The sequence below is a fragment of the Cetorhinus maximus genome, chromosome 25, assembly GCF_964194155.1.
Source record: "Cetorhinus maximus chromosome 25, sCetMax3.hap1.1, whole genome shotgun sequence".
NCBI classification, from domain to species: Eukaryota; Metazoa; Chordata; class Chondrichthyes; order Lamniformes; family Cetorhinidae; genus Cetorhinus; species Cetorhinus maximus.
This window is the reverse complement of record NC_135903.1, coordinates 15059874-15077907: the sequence shown is the minus strand read 5'-3', so window position 1 is coordinate 15077907 and position 18034 is coordinate 15059874. Positions and strand designations below refer to the sequence as shown.

Genomic DNA, 18034 nt, shown 5'->3' with positions numbered 1-18034 from the left:
TGCTACTGTGTGCATGTGTGTGTGTGCCTGCTACTGTGTGTGTGTGTGTGTGTGTGTACCCGCTACTGTGTGTGTGTGTGTGTGCGTACCTGCTACTGTGTGTGTGTGTGTGTGTGTGTACCCGCTACTGTGTGTGTGTGAGCGGGTGTGCGTGTGTGTGCATGCCTGCTACTGTTTGTGTGTGTGCGTGTGTCTGCTACTGTGTGTGTGTGAGAGTATGCGTGCTACTGTGTGTGTGTTTGTGTGTGTGTGCCTGCTACTGTGTGTGTGTTTGTGTGTGTGTCTGCTAGTGTGTGTGTATGTGTGTGCGCGCGTGTGAGCATGTGTGTGTGTGCACGTGTGAGCATGTGTGTGTATGTGCCTGCTTCTGTGCGTGTGTGTATCTGCTTCTATGCATGTGTGTGTGTCTGCTACTGTGTGCGTGTGAGTCTGCTACAGTGTGTGTGCGTGTGTGTATGTGTGTCTGCTACTGGGTGTGTGTGTCTGCTACTGTGTGTGTGTCTGCTACTCTGTGCATGCGTGTGTGTCTGCTTCTGTGCGTGCGTGTGTGTATGTGTGAATGTTGTCTGCCACTGTGTGTGTGTATACTACTGTGCGTGTGCCTGCTACTGAGTGTGTGTGTGTGTCTGCTACTGTGCATGTGTGTGTGCCTACCTGTTACTGTGTGTGCGTGCGTCTGTGTGTGCCTGCCACTGTGTGTGTGTGTGTGTGTGTGTGTCTGCCACTGTGTGTGTTTGTGCCTGCTACTGTGTGTGTGTGCCTGCCTGCTACTGTGTGTCTGCTACTGTGTGTGTGTGTGCGCGCGCGCGCGCATGTGAGCATGTGTGTGTGTGTGCGCGTGTGAGCATGTGTGTGTATGTGCCTGCTTCTGTGCATGTGTGTATCTGCTTCTATGCGTGTGTGTGTCTGCTACTGTGTGTGCGTATGAGTCTGCTACAGTGTGTGTGCATGTGTGTGTGTCTGCTACTGTGCGTGCCTGCTACTGTGTGTGTTTGTGTGTGCGCGCCTGCTACTGTGTGTGTGTGTGTGCACGTGTGTGAGCATGTGTGTGTGTGCACGTGTGAGCATGTGTGTGTATGTGCCTGCTTCTGTGTGTGTGTGTATCTGCTTCTATGCATGTGTGTGTGTCTGCTACTGTGTGCGTGTGAGTCTGCTACAGTGTGTGTGCGTGTGTGTATGTGTATGTGTGTCTGCTACTGGGTGTGTGTGTCTGCTACTGTGTGTGTGTCTGCTACTCTGTGCATGTGTGTGTGTCTGCTTCTGTGCGTGCGTGTGTGTATGTGTGAATGTGTGTCTGCCACTGTGTGTGTGTATACTACTGTGCGTGTGCCTGCTACTGAGTGTGTGTGTGTGTGTGTCTGCTACTGTGCATGTGTGTGTGTGCCTACCTGTTACTGTGTGTGCGTGCGTGTGTGCGTGTGCCTGCCACTGTGTGTTTGTGTGTGTGTGTGTGTCTGCCACTGAGTGTGTGCGTGCCTGCTACTGAGTGGGTGTGTGTGTTTGTGTGTGTCTGCTAGTGTGTGTGTGTATGTGTGCGCGTGTGAGCATGTGTGTGTGTGCGCGTGTGAGCATGTGTGTGTGTGTGCGCGTGTGAGCATGTGTGTATGTGCCTGCTTCTGTGCATGTGTGTATCTGCTTCTATGCGTGTGTGTGTGTGTGTCTGCTAGTGTGTGTGCGTGTGAGTCTGCTACAGTGTGTGTGCGTGTGTGTATGTGTGTGCGTGTGTCTGCTACTGGGTGTGTCTGCTACTGTGTGTGTGTGTGTCTGCTACTGTGCATGCGTGTGTGTCTGCTTCTGTGCGTGCGTGTATGTGTGAATGTGTGTCTGCCACTGTGTGTGTGTGTATACTACTGTGCGTGTGCCTACTACTGAGTGTGTGTGTGTCTGCTACTGTGCTTGTGTGTGTGTGCCTGCCTGTTACTGTGTGTGTGTGTGTGTGTGTCTGCTACTGTGCGTGCGTGTGTGCATGTGCCTGCCACTGTGTGTGTGTGTGTGTGCGTGTGTCTGCCACTGTGTGTGTGCGTGCCTGCTACTGAGTGAGTGTGTGTGTGTGTATGCCTGCTATTGTGCATATGTGTGTGTGTGTGTGTGAGAGCCGGCTACTGTGTGTCTGTGTGTGTGCCTGCCTGCTACTGTGTGTGTGTGAGAAAGACTGTGTGTGTGAGAGATAGTGTGTGTGTGTGTGTGTCTGCCAGCTACTGTGTGCGCGCTAGTGTGTGTGTGCGTGCGTGGGTCCGTGCCTGCTACTATGTGTATGTGTGTGTGTGTGTGTGCGTGCTACTGTGTGTGTATGTGTATGCTACTGTGTGTGTGTTCCTGCTACTGTGTGTGTGTGCCTGCTGTGTGTGTAGTGTGTGCGCGTGCATGCGTGCTACGGTGTGTGTGTGTGTGTGTGTATGCATTCCTGCTACTGTGTGTGTGTGTGTGTGTGTGTGCATTCCTGCTACTGTGCGTGTGTGAGAGCGTCTGTGCGTGCTACTGTGTGTGTGTGTGAGAGCGTCTGTGCGTGCTACTGTGTGTGTGCCTGCTACTCTGTATTTGTGTGTGTGTGCAACTGTGTGTGTGTGCGTGTGCGTGCCTGCTACTGTGTGCATGCACCTGCTGTGTGTGTGTGTGTGTCTGTCTTTGTGTGCATGCACATGTGTGCATGTGCCTGCTTTTGTGTGTGTATGTATGTGTGTGTGGGTGGATGTATGTGGGTGTGTGCGTTTCGCTAGGTGGAATCTTCCTTTCTGGTGTCTGAGTGCGGTGGTGGGCGCACATCTAGGAGTGATTCCTACTTGGTGGGGTGGCGGTGGCAAGATGGCTGACCGCATGTGATCTTGCACTGGTCAGATCATTATTTGTGCAGTGCACGGCAAATCCTGTGGCAGGGTGGGCAGGAAGTCGTCATCCCCACTGTCACCTTATGGGATCGAAGGTCTGGGCACCATATTTAAAGGGCACCCAGACAACCATTCACTCACTACAGGCCAGGATCTTCAGGCTGGCTGTCCTTAATGTCCCAGAGATGAAAACAACATGCAGCTCCACAGCTCATTCATTCAGGGGACGTGGGTGTCGCTGGTTAGGCCAGCATTTATTGCCCATCTCTAATTGCCCTTGAGAAGGTGGTGGTGAGCCACCTTCTTTAACAACTGCAGTCCTTGTGTAGGTATACCCATAGTGCTGTTAGGAAGGAATTCCAGGATTTTGACCCAGTGATAGTGAAGGAACGGCGATATAGTTCCAACCCAGGATGGTGTGTGGCTTGGAGGGGAACTTGCAAGTAGTGGTGTTCCCATGCATCTACTGCCCTTTTCTTTCTAGCTGGTAAAGGTTGCAGGTTTGGAAGGTACTGTCGAAGGAGCCTTGGTGAGTTGTTGCTGTGCATCTTGCAGAGGTTCACATTGCTGCCACTGTGCGTCGGTAGTGGATGGGATGCCAATCAAGCAAGCTGCTTTGTCCTGGATGGTGTTAAGCTTCTTGAGTGTTATTGGAGCTGCACTCAGCCAGACAAGTGGAGAATATTCCATCTTGTGCCTTGTAGATGGTGGACAGGCTTTGGGGAGTCAGCAGGTGAGTTACCTGCCGCAGGATTTCTAGCCTCTGACCTGTTCTTATAGCTACAGTATTTATATGGCTGGTCCAGTTCAGTTTCTGATCAATGGTAGCCCCCAGAATGTTGATAGTATTTATCTATATCAAAGCCTAAGAACTAATAATACCTACTTATCCAGCTCAATAGCAATCTCTCGTTCAGATGAGGAACTCAACTTCTCAAGGAGCTGAGTTAAACGTTAAACCGGAGGGCATAACCTCAGAGTAAGGGGTCACCCATTTAAAACACAGATGAGGAGGAATTTCTTCTCTCAGAGGGTAGTTAATCCGTGGAATTCTTTACCACAGAGGGCTGTAGAAACTGGATTGTTAAGTATATTAAAGGCAGAGATAGACAGATTTTTAATCAGTAAGGGAATCAAGGGTTATGGGGAAAGACAGAAAAGTGGAGTCGAGGATCATCAGATCAGCCATGATCTCATTGAATGGTGGAGCAGACTCGATGGGCCAAATGGCCTACTTCTGCTCCTACGTCTTGTGGTCTGAAATGTTCAAGATAATTGAATTCAGCCCTAATCAGCGTTTCACACCACACACCATTGGATCCTAAGCTGGTAATGCTAATGAACATTTTATAAACTTACAGATGTAGATTGTTGAATTAAACTCATGCGAGAGGTTTGTGTGTGATTCCTCAACATTAAATCAAAAACATTGAGTATTCAACTGCTTGGAAAAGGCATTTTGTCAGATAGACAGCAAATTCAGGTCATTCACTGCATCAAAAAGAAAATTCTTTCTCACATCCCTCATGCATCCCTCACCCAAAAACTGGTTCACTTCAGCCCAGAGTCAGGCACTGACCATTCCCCTGACACCTGAAACTAAAAGGGGAAAAAAAATAAACTGAGTTAAGGTTTAAGGCCAAGGACCTTTCTTCTCGATCTGCAACAATAACTCTGCTTCTCTTCCCACAGATGCTGCCTTACCTGCTGAATAATTCCAGCATTTAATTTAATAATTGACATTTCCAACGACCACGGTTCACCCTCAGTCCCCGGTCAGCGGAAGCTGTGTTGTGATTGGTTGTTTTTCGGGGTCAGTCAGTACTGGCTGGGTTGCCATGGCGCCGCTCAGGCTTTGGGCCTACTCGATGCTGTTTGTGGCTTCAGCTTGCGCGGAGTCTCCCTTCCAGACGCTAGCGCATTTGCGGCCGGCCGCGACGGATGAGGAGCAAACGAAGGCCGTGCGGGAGCTGCTGCAGCGGCTGCTGGGGCCCCGAGACCGGGATTTCCTGCTGACCGTGAACCGATCGATGCCTGGGCCCGGGCCCGGGGACCAGGATCGGTTTGAAGTGCGGTCCCTGGGGGACGGCCGGGTTTCTGTCCTGGGAAGCACCGGAGTGAGCGCAGCCACCGGACTCTATCGGTACCTGAGTGCCTTCTGCGGCTGCCACATCTCCTGGTCGGGGGATCAACTCAAAGTCCCCTCGCCGCTGCCTTCTGTCCCCAAACCGATGCGGGTCACTTCGCCCAACAGGTAATAAGAGTTATAAAGGGAGGCCATTCGAACCGTCGAGTCCATTCTAGCTCTCTGGGGAGCAGCCCACAGCCCCAGTCCCCTGCTCTATCCCTGTGGCCCTGCCATGGTATTTCCCTCAAGTACCCACTCTGTTTCCTTTTGAAATCATTCATTGTTTCTGCTTACACCACCCTTGGAGACCAAATGTTCCAGGTTATTACCACTCACTGCGTTAAAAAAAAATATTCTTCCTCATATCGTCCCTCCATCTCTTGACCAAAACCATGGGCCTTAACTTCCAAGCTCCCCAGCGTCGGATTGGAGTGTACCCCAAAGATGCGCCGGGGAATCTCCTTCGAAAGTTCCCAGGTAAGATTTGCACGGCAATTGCCCAGAAGATTTTAAATTGCAAAGTTCGGATGCGTCTGACTGGGTTACACCAATGGTACCCAGCTAATTCAGAAAGATTAAAACTGGTTCTGACTTATGGGTAACTATTGTACACACCCAGAGGGAAAAACTCCTGCCCACATCCCCGACTGCTCAAGGAGTTGTTGTCTGCCCCCTTCCCTCTCCCCCACCTTCCCTCCCTCCTCTCTCCCTCCCTCTCCCCCTCCCCTAAAGGACATAGCTGCTAGACTGGGTCCTTGGAAGGTGATGAGAGAACCAACAAAAGAGAAAAACCCCATCCTCATCAATCAGCCTGCCGCAGATGCATCTGTCCATGACAGTATCGGTAGGAGTGACCACCGCACAATCCTTTTGGAGACCAAGTCCCAGCTTCACATTGAGGATATCTTCCATCATGTTGAGTGGCACTACCATCGTGCTAAATGGGAAAGATTTTGAACAGATCTAGCAACTCAATAACTGGGCATCCATGAGGCTTTGTGGGCCATCAGCAGTAGCAGAATTGTATACAACCACAGTCTGTAACTTCATGGTCCAGCATATCATGCACTCTACCATTACCATCAAGCCGGGGATCAACCCTGGATCAGTGAAGAGTGCAGGCGGGCATGCCAGGAGCAGCACAGGGCGTTCCTAAAAATGAGCTGTTACCCTGGTGAAGCTACAGTGCAGGACTACTTGCATGCCAACAGTGGAAGCAGCATGCGTTAGACAGTGCTAAGCGATCCTGCAATCAATGGATCAGAGCAGAGCTCTGCAGACCTGGCACATGCAGTTGTCAGTGGTGGTGGACAATTAAACAACTCGCTGGAGGAGGAGGTTTCACAAATACCCCCATCCTCAATGATGGAGGAGCCCTGCACATCAGTGCAGAAGTCAAGGCTGAAGCATTTACAACCATCTTTAGCCAGAAGTGCTGGGTGAATGATTCATCTTGGCCTCCTCCTGAGGCCCCCAGCATATATGCCAGTATTCAGCCAATTGCACTCATTATACTTGCTATCAAGAAACAGCTGAAGGCACTAGACACTGCAAAGGCTATGGGCCCTGACAACATCCTGGCAACAATACTGAAGACGTGTGTTCCAGAACTGGTTGTGCCCTGAGCCAAGCTTTTCCAGTACAGCTACAACACTAGCATCTACTCGGCAATGTGGAAAATGACCCAATGATCCTATCCAACAAAAAGCAGGTCAAATCCAACCTGGCCAATTACCGCCCCATCAGTTTATTCTCGATCATGAGCAAAGTGATGGAAAGTATCGTCGACAGTGCTATCCAGCAGCACTAACTCAGCAATTACCTCTCATTGACACTCAGTTTGGGCTCCATCAGGGCCACTCAGCTCCTGACCTCATTACAGCCTTGGTCCAAATATGGACAAAAGAGGTGAGGAAAGAGTGACTACCTTTGCTATCAAGGCAGCTTTTGACTGTGTGTGGCGCCAAGGAGCCATAGCAAAACTGGAGTGAATGGGAATTGGGGTGGAGGAGGGTTGAACTCTACACTGGTTGGAGTCATACCTAGCACAAAGGGAAATGGTCGTGGTTGGAAGTCAATCACCTCAACCTCGGAACATCACTGCAGGAGTTCCTCAGGGCAGTGTCCTAGGCCAACCATCTTCAGCTGGTTCATCAATGACCTTCCTTGCATCATAAGGTCAGAAGTGGGGATGGTTGCTGATGATTGCACAGATTTCAGCACCAGTCACGCCTCCTCAGATGCTAAAGCAGTCCATGTCCATATGCAGCAAGACCTGAACAACATTCAGACTTGAGGTGATAAGTGGCAAACATTCGTGCCTCCCATGTGCCAGGCAATGACCATCTTTAACAAAACAAAATCTTACTATGTCCCCTTGACATTCAATAGCATTACCATCTCTGAATTCCCCACTATCGGCATTCTGGGGGTTACCATTGACCAGAAACTGAACTGGACTAGCCATATAAATACTGTGGCTACAAGAGCAGATTAGAGGCTGGGAATTCTGCAGAGAATAACTCGCCTCCTGACTCCCCAAAGCCTGTCATCCATCTGCAAGACACAAGTCAGGAGTGTGATGGAATACTCTCCACTTGCCTGGATGAGTGCAGCTCCAATTACACTCAAGAAGCTCAACACCATCCAGGAGAAAGCAGCCCACTTGATTGACACCCCATCCACAAACATTCACTCCCTCCACCACCGATGCACAGTGGCAGTGTACTATCTACAAGATGCACTACAGCAACTCATCAAGGCTCTTTAGACAGCATCTTCCAAACGTACAACCTCTACCACCTTGAAGGAGAAGGGCAGCAGATGCATGGGAACACCACTATGTGCAAATTCGCCTCCAAGCCACACACCATCCTGACTTGGAACTGTATCGCCGTTCCTTCACTGTCGCTGAGTCAAAATCCTGGAACTCCCTCCCTAACAGCACTGGGTGTACCTACACCAGATGATCTGCAGCAGTTAAAGAAGGCAGCTGAGCACCTCCTTCCCAAGGGTCATTAGGGATGGGCAATAAATGCTGGCCTAGCCAGCAATGCCCACGTCCCATGAACGAACATTTACCCTGAGCCTCCACTTCCACAAAGAATCTCAGGTTCTTCAACCTTTCCTCATAGTTCTAAGTAGGAATCAATATAATTACTCTTTTCTACAATGCCTAAGTATCCATGTCGTAATAGTACAACCAGAATTGTACACCAGCTCGGGTGTGACTCTGCTCATCGCCTACTGGGATTTGTGTAATATTCCTGCAGTTAACCTTCCTGAAATCTTGTTAGCTTTCCTTTGTGTTACTGCACACTATTCACCAATACCAGAGATTCCCTATTCCATCCTGTACTTTCAACCTATTTAGTTTATACCTTCTCTGTTTATTCTCTTCAGTAGTCTTAATACCTTGCATTTGCACACATTAATGGCATTAATTATGCCTCGGCTTATCTTCCCAACCTGTTTGAACTCTATCTTTAGTTTATAAATTTTTTGGAATTTAAATTACTTTCTGCATGGAAAATGGGTGAAGACTTTACATTGCTGTACGTATGTTTAGAGTGTGGAGTTCTATGACTGGCTAAGAAATATGAAACTGAAAATATTAAATTAATTTATATGTCGACCTCCCAAGAACTTGCAATTATTTTGCACCTTTTGAGTCTCCTGGAGTCTCAAAGTGCTCACAGCCAATGCTTTTTGAAGTGTGGTTATTATTGTTACCTAAGCAAATATGACAACCAAGATGTGCACAGCAATGTCTTATGAACAACAATTGACAAAATGACAAGTTAATCTGATTTGGTGATCTTGGTTGAGGGATAGTTGTTGTTCTAGACACTACAGCAACAACCACAACTTGTGTTTATATAGCACTTTTAACATAACAAAGTATCCCAAGGTACTTCACATGGCTATCAAACAAAATTTGACACATAAACAGATATTAGGGCAGATGAGCAAAAGTTTATCCAAAGAGGTTTTAAGAAATGCCTTAAAGGAGGAAAGTAAAGTAGGGGGACAAGTCTTGAGCTTAGGGCCATGGCAACTGAAGACATGGCCACTGAAAATTACTGTTTCAGAGGACAGAAAGAGCACAAAAATCTGTGGGTAGATAGAATAGAACAGAGTACTTTCTAAATGGATAAAAACTAGAAGCAGTGGAGGTCCAAAGAGACTTGGGCTCCAGGAACATAGATCATCAAAATGCCATGAACAAAAACAGGAGATAATCACAAAGGCCTATAGAATGCTGGCCTTTATATCTAGAGGAATAGAGTACCAGGGTGTGGAAGTCATGCTTCAACTATACAAAACCTTGGTTAGGCCACACTTGGAGTACTGTGAACATTTCTGACCACCACTCTTTAGGAAGAATATATTGGACGTCAGGAATTGTAAAGGTGTGTCTTGCCAAAGCCATGAAGACATGGCTATGTCATCTGAAGATGGCCATTAAAGGTCACTGTTTTATGCAGTTCAAAGATAGCCGATTATAGTGAAAGCAGTAATGAGTTGCTGTTGAGAAACAAGCATTTGATGCATTTGTGGGCCTGAATCTGGTATCATGCAAGCCTAATTGTTGTTGGAAGCAACTTAGGTGAAACTGGTGGCATCATTCTGCCTGTCGCAACTCCATGTGATGCTCATAAGAAGGGGTACAGATATAAGCATCTGCTGCCCACATTTTCAAGGGGGTTTGGCAAAAAAAAATTTTAAATGTGAACTGGGCCTGCTCAATATTGTTGCCTGAGCACTTCATGAATTTCAGCCTGTTTGTTCTCATGGTCATTTACTTTTAATTATCTGGAATTTTCACAATGGTTTTCTGGCAGGAGACTGAGAACCCCATAAGAATTCTGAACCACTAACTCAAAATTGTCCCTGTTTTGGATCTTGCTCTTAATTAATATTAATTCTTTTTAACTAAATTGTTTTGTTGTTGATTTAGAAGCTTATTCCACTAGGCAGGATTTAGTTATTGGAATAAAAAAACAAGCTTAAATACACATATACATTCAAAAACTAATGTTGGAGGGTTTTTGAAAGAATGCAACATAATTAACTGAATGATCTTTAATCCCTATCCAAATTCATGACCCATTAATAGTTAAATTTAAAAGTCTTGACACGAGCTCCGTGTAATCCTATCTAGTGACTACTAGTGATGTAAGGTCACTCAAAATATATGCCTAAATAGGTATATGGCGATAATATAGGAGTAACTAGAACACTAAGGATCAAGGCAGGGGTGACAAGGACAGTACAAGCTCCTTCTGATAATGGGAAGTAGTAATTTGAGCTCCTGTGCACATTATGGGCATGTGGAGTGATAAATGCTCTTGTGTGCACAGGATGAGGAGGGAAAATAGGATTAACTTTCATGTAATTTTGTCCTCTCTTTTAATACATGCCTTCAGTATATTAATATATTTAAATTGATCCATCTTTAGTAATGGTTTCTTTATGGTTGTATTTAGGTTCCGTTACTATCAGAATGTTTGTGCATACAGCTACTCTTTTGTCTGGTGGGACTGGGAGCGTTGGGAGAGAGAAATTGACTGGATGGCATTGAGTGGCATTAATCTCCCATTGGCATTTACTGGCCAAGAAGCCATTTGGCAAAAGGTAAGGGGGGTCCTGCAAGTTTTAAATATATTTAGAATAATTGACAACTAAGTGCAGTTTCTGGTTGTAACCTAATCGAGGACTTCAGATTATTTGCTGCAAAGGAAGATAATCTTATAAATTCAAGTGAAACTTTTATATCTTTAGCTTGCTACTCAAATTTAATTTTAAATAATCTGTCATTGTTAAGTTGGTAAGCTTCAATGCTTTTTTGGTGTTTTCAAGAGTATTTGATGGTCTCAGCACAATTCCTAATCTTCTGAAGGAGAAGAAACATCTTATGAAAAAGAAGCTGACCCATTAAGCCTGCTCCATCCATGGGCCATGTACAATTGACCTTTTCTGTCAACTCCACTGAATCTTTTTCATCTTCATTAATTTTCCCTGATGCCCAAAATTTTTTTTTTCGCTAAAATCTTAAACATTTATCCATCACTCTTTAACCCTGACTTGTGACCTTTCGTTTCCACTTCTTCACAGATCAGATATGATAGAATGCCATGAAGTTTGGTTATCTCCTTATGAGCCTTTTGTTATAACTCCTCCATTCCAGATGAAACTCTTTTTATAAAGGAGTTAATGGCATAACATCATAGGAAGATGGGACTTAGGAGTAGGCCCATTCGGCACTTCGGGCCTGCTCTGTCATTCATTAAGATCATGGCTGGTCTAATTGTGACCTCAACTCCCCTTTTCTGTCTGCACCCCCATAACACTTGACTATCAACAATCTATCAAACTCAGCCTTGAATAAATTCAATGACCCAACCTCCACTGCTCTCTGGGGAAGAGAATTCTACAAACTAATGAACCCTCTGGGGGAAAAAATTCTTTCTCATCTCTATCTTAAATGGGAGACCTCTTATTTTCAAACTGTGTTCCCTGGTTTTAATCTCCCCCATAAAGGGAAACAGCCTCCTGGCATCCAACCTATAAAGTCTCCTCAGGATCTTGTATGTTTCAATAGGATCATCACTCATTCTTCTAAACTCCAGCGGTTATGGGCCCAACCTGTTTAACCTTTCTTCATAAGGTAAGCCCTTCACCCCAGGAATGAGTCAGGTGAACTTTCTCTGAACAACCTCTTATGCAATGATATCCTTTTTCAAATGAACAGACACACTACTCTAGATGTGGTCTCACCAATACTCTGTACAGCTGCAGTATAACTTTCCTACTTTTATATTCCATTCCTCTTGCAATAAATGCCAGCATTCAATTTACCTTCTTATTCCCTTGCTGTACCTGCATACTAACCTTTTGTGATTCATGCACTTGGACAGCCATATCCCTCTGTACCTCAGAGTTCTTCAATCTCTCTCCATTTAAATACCATACTGTTTTTCAATTCTTCCTGCCAAAGTAGACAAGTTCACATTTTCCCACATTGTGCTCCATCAGCCAAATTTTGCCCACTTACTTACTTAACCTATCTATATCCCTTTGTAGACCAATTACCTCCCCTTAACAACTTACTTTCCTACCTATCTTGGTGTCATCAGCAAATTTAGCTACCATACATTTGATCTAAATCATTGATATAGATTGTAAGTAGTTGAAGCCCTAGCTCTGATCCCTGTGGCACTCCACTAGTTACAGCTTGCCAACCCGAAAATGACCCATTTATCCCAACTCTCTGCTTCCTGTTAGCTAACCAATCCATGCTAATATGCTACACCCCCGTTCTTGTGTTATAATGATATAGGCACCATTCGCTCATAAGGGATTGTGTAAACACGTTGTGGGTTCATTAATTTAGAATAGGCGCATGAGAATATTTATACATGGGTAGAAAGTTTGAAGCCATCAGCTGTGCATGTGTGTGTGTGTGTCTGTGTGCTCTGTTCAAAAGCAAAAGTGAAATTAAGACTGGATCGCATGACACATTTCCCTTCGTGTAATGTTGTGCAGCTGTCCCTTAAAGGCATATTACAACATCCCCTTTCTTTTTAAAGATGCTTCCCCCCTTCCAAAGTAGTATAACGATTTACAATACGTATTCATGTAGTTCCCCACCAAGCTATTCATCATCCTGACTTGGAGATATATCGCCATTCCTTCACTCTGCTGGCTCAAAATCCTGGAACCCCCTCCATAACAGCACTGTGGGTGTACCTACACCACATGGACTGTAGCAGTTCAAGAAGGCAGCTCACCACCACCTTCTCAAGGGCATTTGGTGATGGGCAATAAATGCTAGCCCAGTCAGTGACGCCCACATCCCATGAATGAAGAAAAAAAATCCAAATACACCACATATACAGGTTCCCCTTTATCTGCTTTACTTGTTACTTCCTTGGAGAATTCTGATAAATTTGTTAAACATGATTTCCCTTTCACAAAACCATGTTTTTTTAAATTCATCATGGGATGTGGGTTTCGCTGGCTAGACTAGCATTTATTGCCCATCCCTAATTGCCCTTGAGAAGGTGGTGGTGAGCTGCCTTCTTGAACCGCTGCAGTCCATGTAGTGTAGGTACACCCACAGTGCTGCTAGGGAAGGAATACCAGGATTTTGACCCAGGATGTTGACTCTGCCTGATTGTATTATGATTTTTTAAGTATTCTGTTATAAATTCCTTAATATTAGATTCTAGCAATTTCCCAGTGACAGATGTTAGGCTAACCAGCCTATAGTTTCCTACTCCCTCCTCTCTTGTATAAGATGTTACATCCGCAATTTTCTCATCCGCTCGACTCTAAGGAATTTTGGAAGATTATAACCCATGTATCTACTGTGTCTGCAGCCATTTCTTTTGAGACCTTAAGATTTTGGCCATCAGGTCCTGGGAACTTGTCAGCCTTTAGTTTTAATGGTTTTCCCAGCACCTTTTCTCTGGTGATGGTGATTTGTTTTAAGTTCCTCCCTCCCTTTCACCTCTTGGTGTTCAAGTATTTTGGGAAGTTTTCTAAGTCTTCTATAGTAAAAACAGACCCAAAATACCTGTTCAAAGCTTCTGCCATTTTCTTGTTTCCCATTATTGGTTTCACTAAGCTTGCTCTCTAGAGGACCAACACTCACTTTAGTTACTCTTTTCCTTTTTAAAAACTTGCAGAAATTCTTATTATCTGTTTTTACATTTCTAGCTAGAAATATGAAAACATAACTGATTTACTAGTTTATAGTCGACACTTGGCATAATAGTGTGGTGGTTTTGGTAGTAGACTAGCAACAAATGTTAATTTTTAATGTGTTTATGTGTTCCTGAAGCATATAGTACTGTGAAATTCCAATTTTTGTGTCATCTGCATATTTTGATTTGTGCACTCCTATACCCAAGTTCAAATTAATCATATGTATAGAGAATAAAAGTCGACTGAGACTTCTAAGGTACACCACTTCCAACTCTTCTTCAATCTGAGCAATCCCAATCCTTTGTTTCCAGTCCACCAACCAGCTTCCTAACCTTGTTGCAGCATTTCCTCTTGAACCAGACCTTTATCAAACGCCTTGTGAAAGATCCATATCCATGTTGAGGCTTGAACATGTGCAATTACCTTTTATAAGCCATTACCAAGATTTAACTCCCAGTGTTCATAGTTGAGCAGCTACTTGTTCAATGGGCCAGAGTTGGTCACCATGTAACTGCTCAGAGTTACTGTTTATTCAAAGTAAGGATGAATGATTTTCACTTCATTTTAGGTATACATTTCACTTGGCTTCAATCAAACTGAAATTGACAACTTTGTTGTTGGCCCTGCATTTCTTGCATGGGGCCGTATGGGGAATATGCATAGCTGGGCAGGACCATTGTCAAACTCCTGGAACAAAAATCAATTGAATCTGCAGGTAACAATCAGTATTGTTAAACTATTGATGTTTTTAGAATGTACCTTTACTTTAAGATGCTAATTACTTCCAAAGATATTATTGGTTTATGGATTATAGTACTGTGATAAATGCTCCCAAATGATCATAGTCCATCTCTAGTATATGTAAGATATATTAAATCCTAACAAACCACCATCCCAAATTATTGTCTTAATTGAACAACCAGCAGTAGCACACAAAACAAGTAAAATATGAAATACAAATAAACAAAACAATATAAGGTTCTTTATAAAAATAAAGAACATAAGTAACCTGGGAATGATTCACTGGCTGTAATCCAGCCGGGAAGTTCAGGTGACTTTTCACCAACGACCTTTTGCTTTTGTTTACACTTCCTTGTAACTGGATTCCACGTAAAACCTGTGTTACCTAACGAGATACTTTTGATAAAATTGTAAGTTGTATCATACCCATAGTATACTTTCATTCTCATACTCACAAAGGTGCTCCCATGCACACAAGTACTCAAATGCCTTGTGTGTTTTTCACTAACCCTAATGTGTTCTAGTATTTTTAATGTTTTATAGTATCAATTTACAGTTTAATCTACTCTGAGTAAGCCTGAAAGCACCAAAACAAACTTGCAATTTTCAATGAGAAATTAAAACAGAATATACCCAAGCAGTGGGATCGTACAAGATAAATCATTCATGCTGTGCCTGCTTTAATTGGTGGGTTTACTTTTATATTAAGATCCAAGGTGTCACGTATCCTCCATGTAAATCATACTAGTTACAAAATAAATAGGTTGTAAATTGGCCAATGAAGTCACTTTGAGTTTGAATAAATAATTGCTGTTGGAGCAGAATTCTGCTCTCTTGCTAATTAAGTGTTTGCTTATTCCAACATTTAGCATCAGATCCTTCAGCGGATGAGATCTTTGGGTATGTTGCCGGTCCTTCCTGCCTTTGCCGGTTTTGTACCTGGTGCCATCAGAAGGTATTCACCGCAATTCCTATTCTTAAAAAAATGATGATTAGTGCATTGAAATGGTTTCCTCTGATCTTGAAGAAACATCTATACCTTGAATGTACAGAGAAAGACATTGTAAAAATTAATTGCTTATGCGATGATGAATGTTTCGAGCTCTTGTTTGTTCTATTCCAGGCCAGTTGGCAAAGGATAGACTGGAGACAATCTTTACACACTTTTATTTTTATTTACAGTGTTACACATTACAAGCATATACATCCTAATCCACAGGACTAGTCTTGTGTCTACTTACAGGGACCTCAGGTGAATGCCCAGTAAATGTCCACTAGCTGAATACATGTTACCACAACTAATGTATAATAGACCATAAGACATAGGAGCAGAAATTAGGCCATTCGGCCCATCGAGTCTGCTCCACCATTCAATCATGGCTGATAGGTTTCTCAACCTCATTTTCCCGCCTTCTCCCCGTAACCTTTGATCCCCTTACCACTCAAGAACCTATCTATCTCGGTCTTAAATACACTCAATGACCTGGCCTCCACAGCCTTCTGTGGCAATGAATTCCATAGATTCACCACTCTCTGGCTAAAGAAGTTTCTCCTCACCTCTTCCCTTTACTCTGAGGCTATGCCCTCAGGTCCTAGTCTCTCCTACTAATGGAAACATCTTCCCCACGTCCACTCTATCCAGGCCTTTCAGTATTCTGTAAGTTTCAATCAGATCCCCCCTCATCCTTCTAAACTCCATCGAGTATAGACCCAGAGTCCTCAAATGTTCCTCATATGTTAAGCATTTCATTCCTGGGATCGTTTTCGTGAACCTCCTCTGGACCCTCTCCAGGGCCAGCACATCCTTCCTGAGATATGGGGCCCAAAATTGCTCACAATATTCTAAATGTGGTCTCACCAGAACCTTATAAAGCCTCAGCAGCACATCCCTGCTTTTATATTCTAGTCCTCTTGAAATAAATGCCAACATTGCATTTGCCTTCCTAACTACTGACTCAACCTGCAAGTTAACCTTAAGAGAATCCTGGACTAGGACTCCCAAGTCCCTTTGCACTCCAGACTTCTGAATTCTCTCCCCATTTAGAAAATAGTCTATGCCTCTATTCTTCCTACCAAAGTGCATGACCTCACACTTCCCCACGTTGTATTCCATCTGCCACTTCTTTGCCCATTCTCCTAACCTGTCCAAATCCTTTTGCAGCCTCCCTGCCTCCTCAATACTACCTGTCCCTCCACCTATCTTTGTATCATCTGCAAAATTAGCCAGGATGCTCTCAGTTCTTCATCTAGATCATTAACATATAAAGTGAAAAGTTGTGGTCCCAACACTGACCCCTGCGGAACTCCACTAGTCACCGGCCGCCATCCTGAGAAGGACCCCCTTATCCCCACTCTCTGCCTCCTGCCTGATAGCCAATCTTCTATCCATGCTGGTACCTTGCCTCTAACACCATGGGCTCTTATCTTACTGAGCAGCCTCCTGTGCGACACCTTGTCAAAGGCCTTCTGGAAGTCCAAGTAGATAACATCCATTGGCTCTCCTTTGTCTAACCTACTCGTTACCTCCTCAAAGAATTCTAACAGATTTGTCAGGCATGACCTCCCCTTGATGAAACCATGCTGACTTTGCCCAATTTTACCATGCACTTCCAAGTATTCTGAAATCTCATCCTTAATAATGGACTCTAAAATCTTACCAACGACCGAGGTCAGGCTAATCGGCCTGTAATTTCCCATCTTTTGCCTCACTCCCTTCTTAAACAGGGGGTTACATTAGCGATTTTCCAGTCCTCTGGGACTCTCCCTGACTCCAGTGATTCCTGAAAGATCACCACTAATGCCTCCACTATCTCTTCAGCTATCTCCTTCAGAACTCTGGGGTGTAATCCATCTGGTCCAGGTGATTTATCCACCTTCAGACCTTTCAGTTCTCCTGGCACCTTCTCCTTGGTAATGGCCACCATACTCACCTCTGTCCCCCCGACTCTCTTGAACTTTGGGGATGTCACTCGTGTCTTCCACTTCCAGAGGACAACTAAAAAAGAAATAAGGAGGGAGAAGATTAAATATGAGGGTAAACTAGCCAGTAATATAAAAGAAGATTGCAAGAGTTTTTTTAGATATATAAAAGGTAAGAGAGAGGCAAAAGTGGACATTGGGCCGCTGGAAAATGACACTGGAGAAGTAGTAGTGGGGAACAAAGAAATGGCGGAGGAACTGAATAGGTACTTTGCGTCAGTCTTCACAGTGGAAGATAATTAACAGATTCTCTTCAACTTTTTAAATAAAAAAATAGAGTTAACATATTCGACCAATATTTTAAAGCCAGTTAATTCAAACATATCCATGTTCTGTACAAAGCGTTACATTATGAGACCTGCCTTCTCTAGGACGCCTAACAATTTCTATGTGTGTTTCTTTTTGTAAACAATCAGATAGTTGATGACCTGAATCCACCCATTGAACCAGCATCACCTTTTCTCACTTACATTCTCCATAGAGTGTACGTTATGCCACAATGAATGATTATCTCATTGGATAGAGTTACAATGGCACAAAAGGAGATAATTTGGCCCATTGAATCCATGCTGGCTCCCTGTAGAGTAATGCAGTCAGTACCGTTCCCCCACTCTATACCTGTAGTCCTGCAGGTTTATTTTCCTCAAGT

General features: G+C 44.3%; 1 protein-coding gene across 1 annotated transcript in view; it reads left to right on the top strand.

Annotated features, from left to right (window-relative positions):
- The first annotated feature begins 4618 nt into the window (after positions 1-4618).
- Positions 4619-18034, top strand: part of naglu (N-acetylglucosaminidase, alpha) — a 42388-nt gene continuing 28972 nt past the window's right edge. The window contains exons 1-4 of the mRNA XM_078529529.1: positions 4619-5079; positions 10443-10590; positions 14234-14380; positions 15276-15361. Of these exons, the coding sequence (XP_078385655.1) occupies positions 4664-5079; positions 10443-10590; positions 14234-14380; positions 15276-15361 (797 nt within the window). The 5' untranslated portion in view covers positions 4619-4663. The remainder of the gene's footprint in view (positions 5080-10442; positions 10591-14233; positions 14381-15275; positions 15362-18034) is intronic.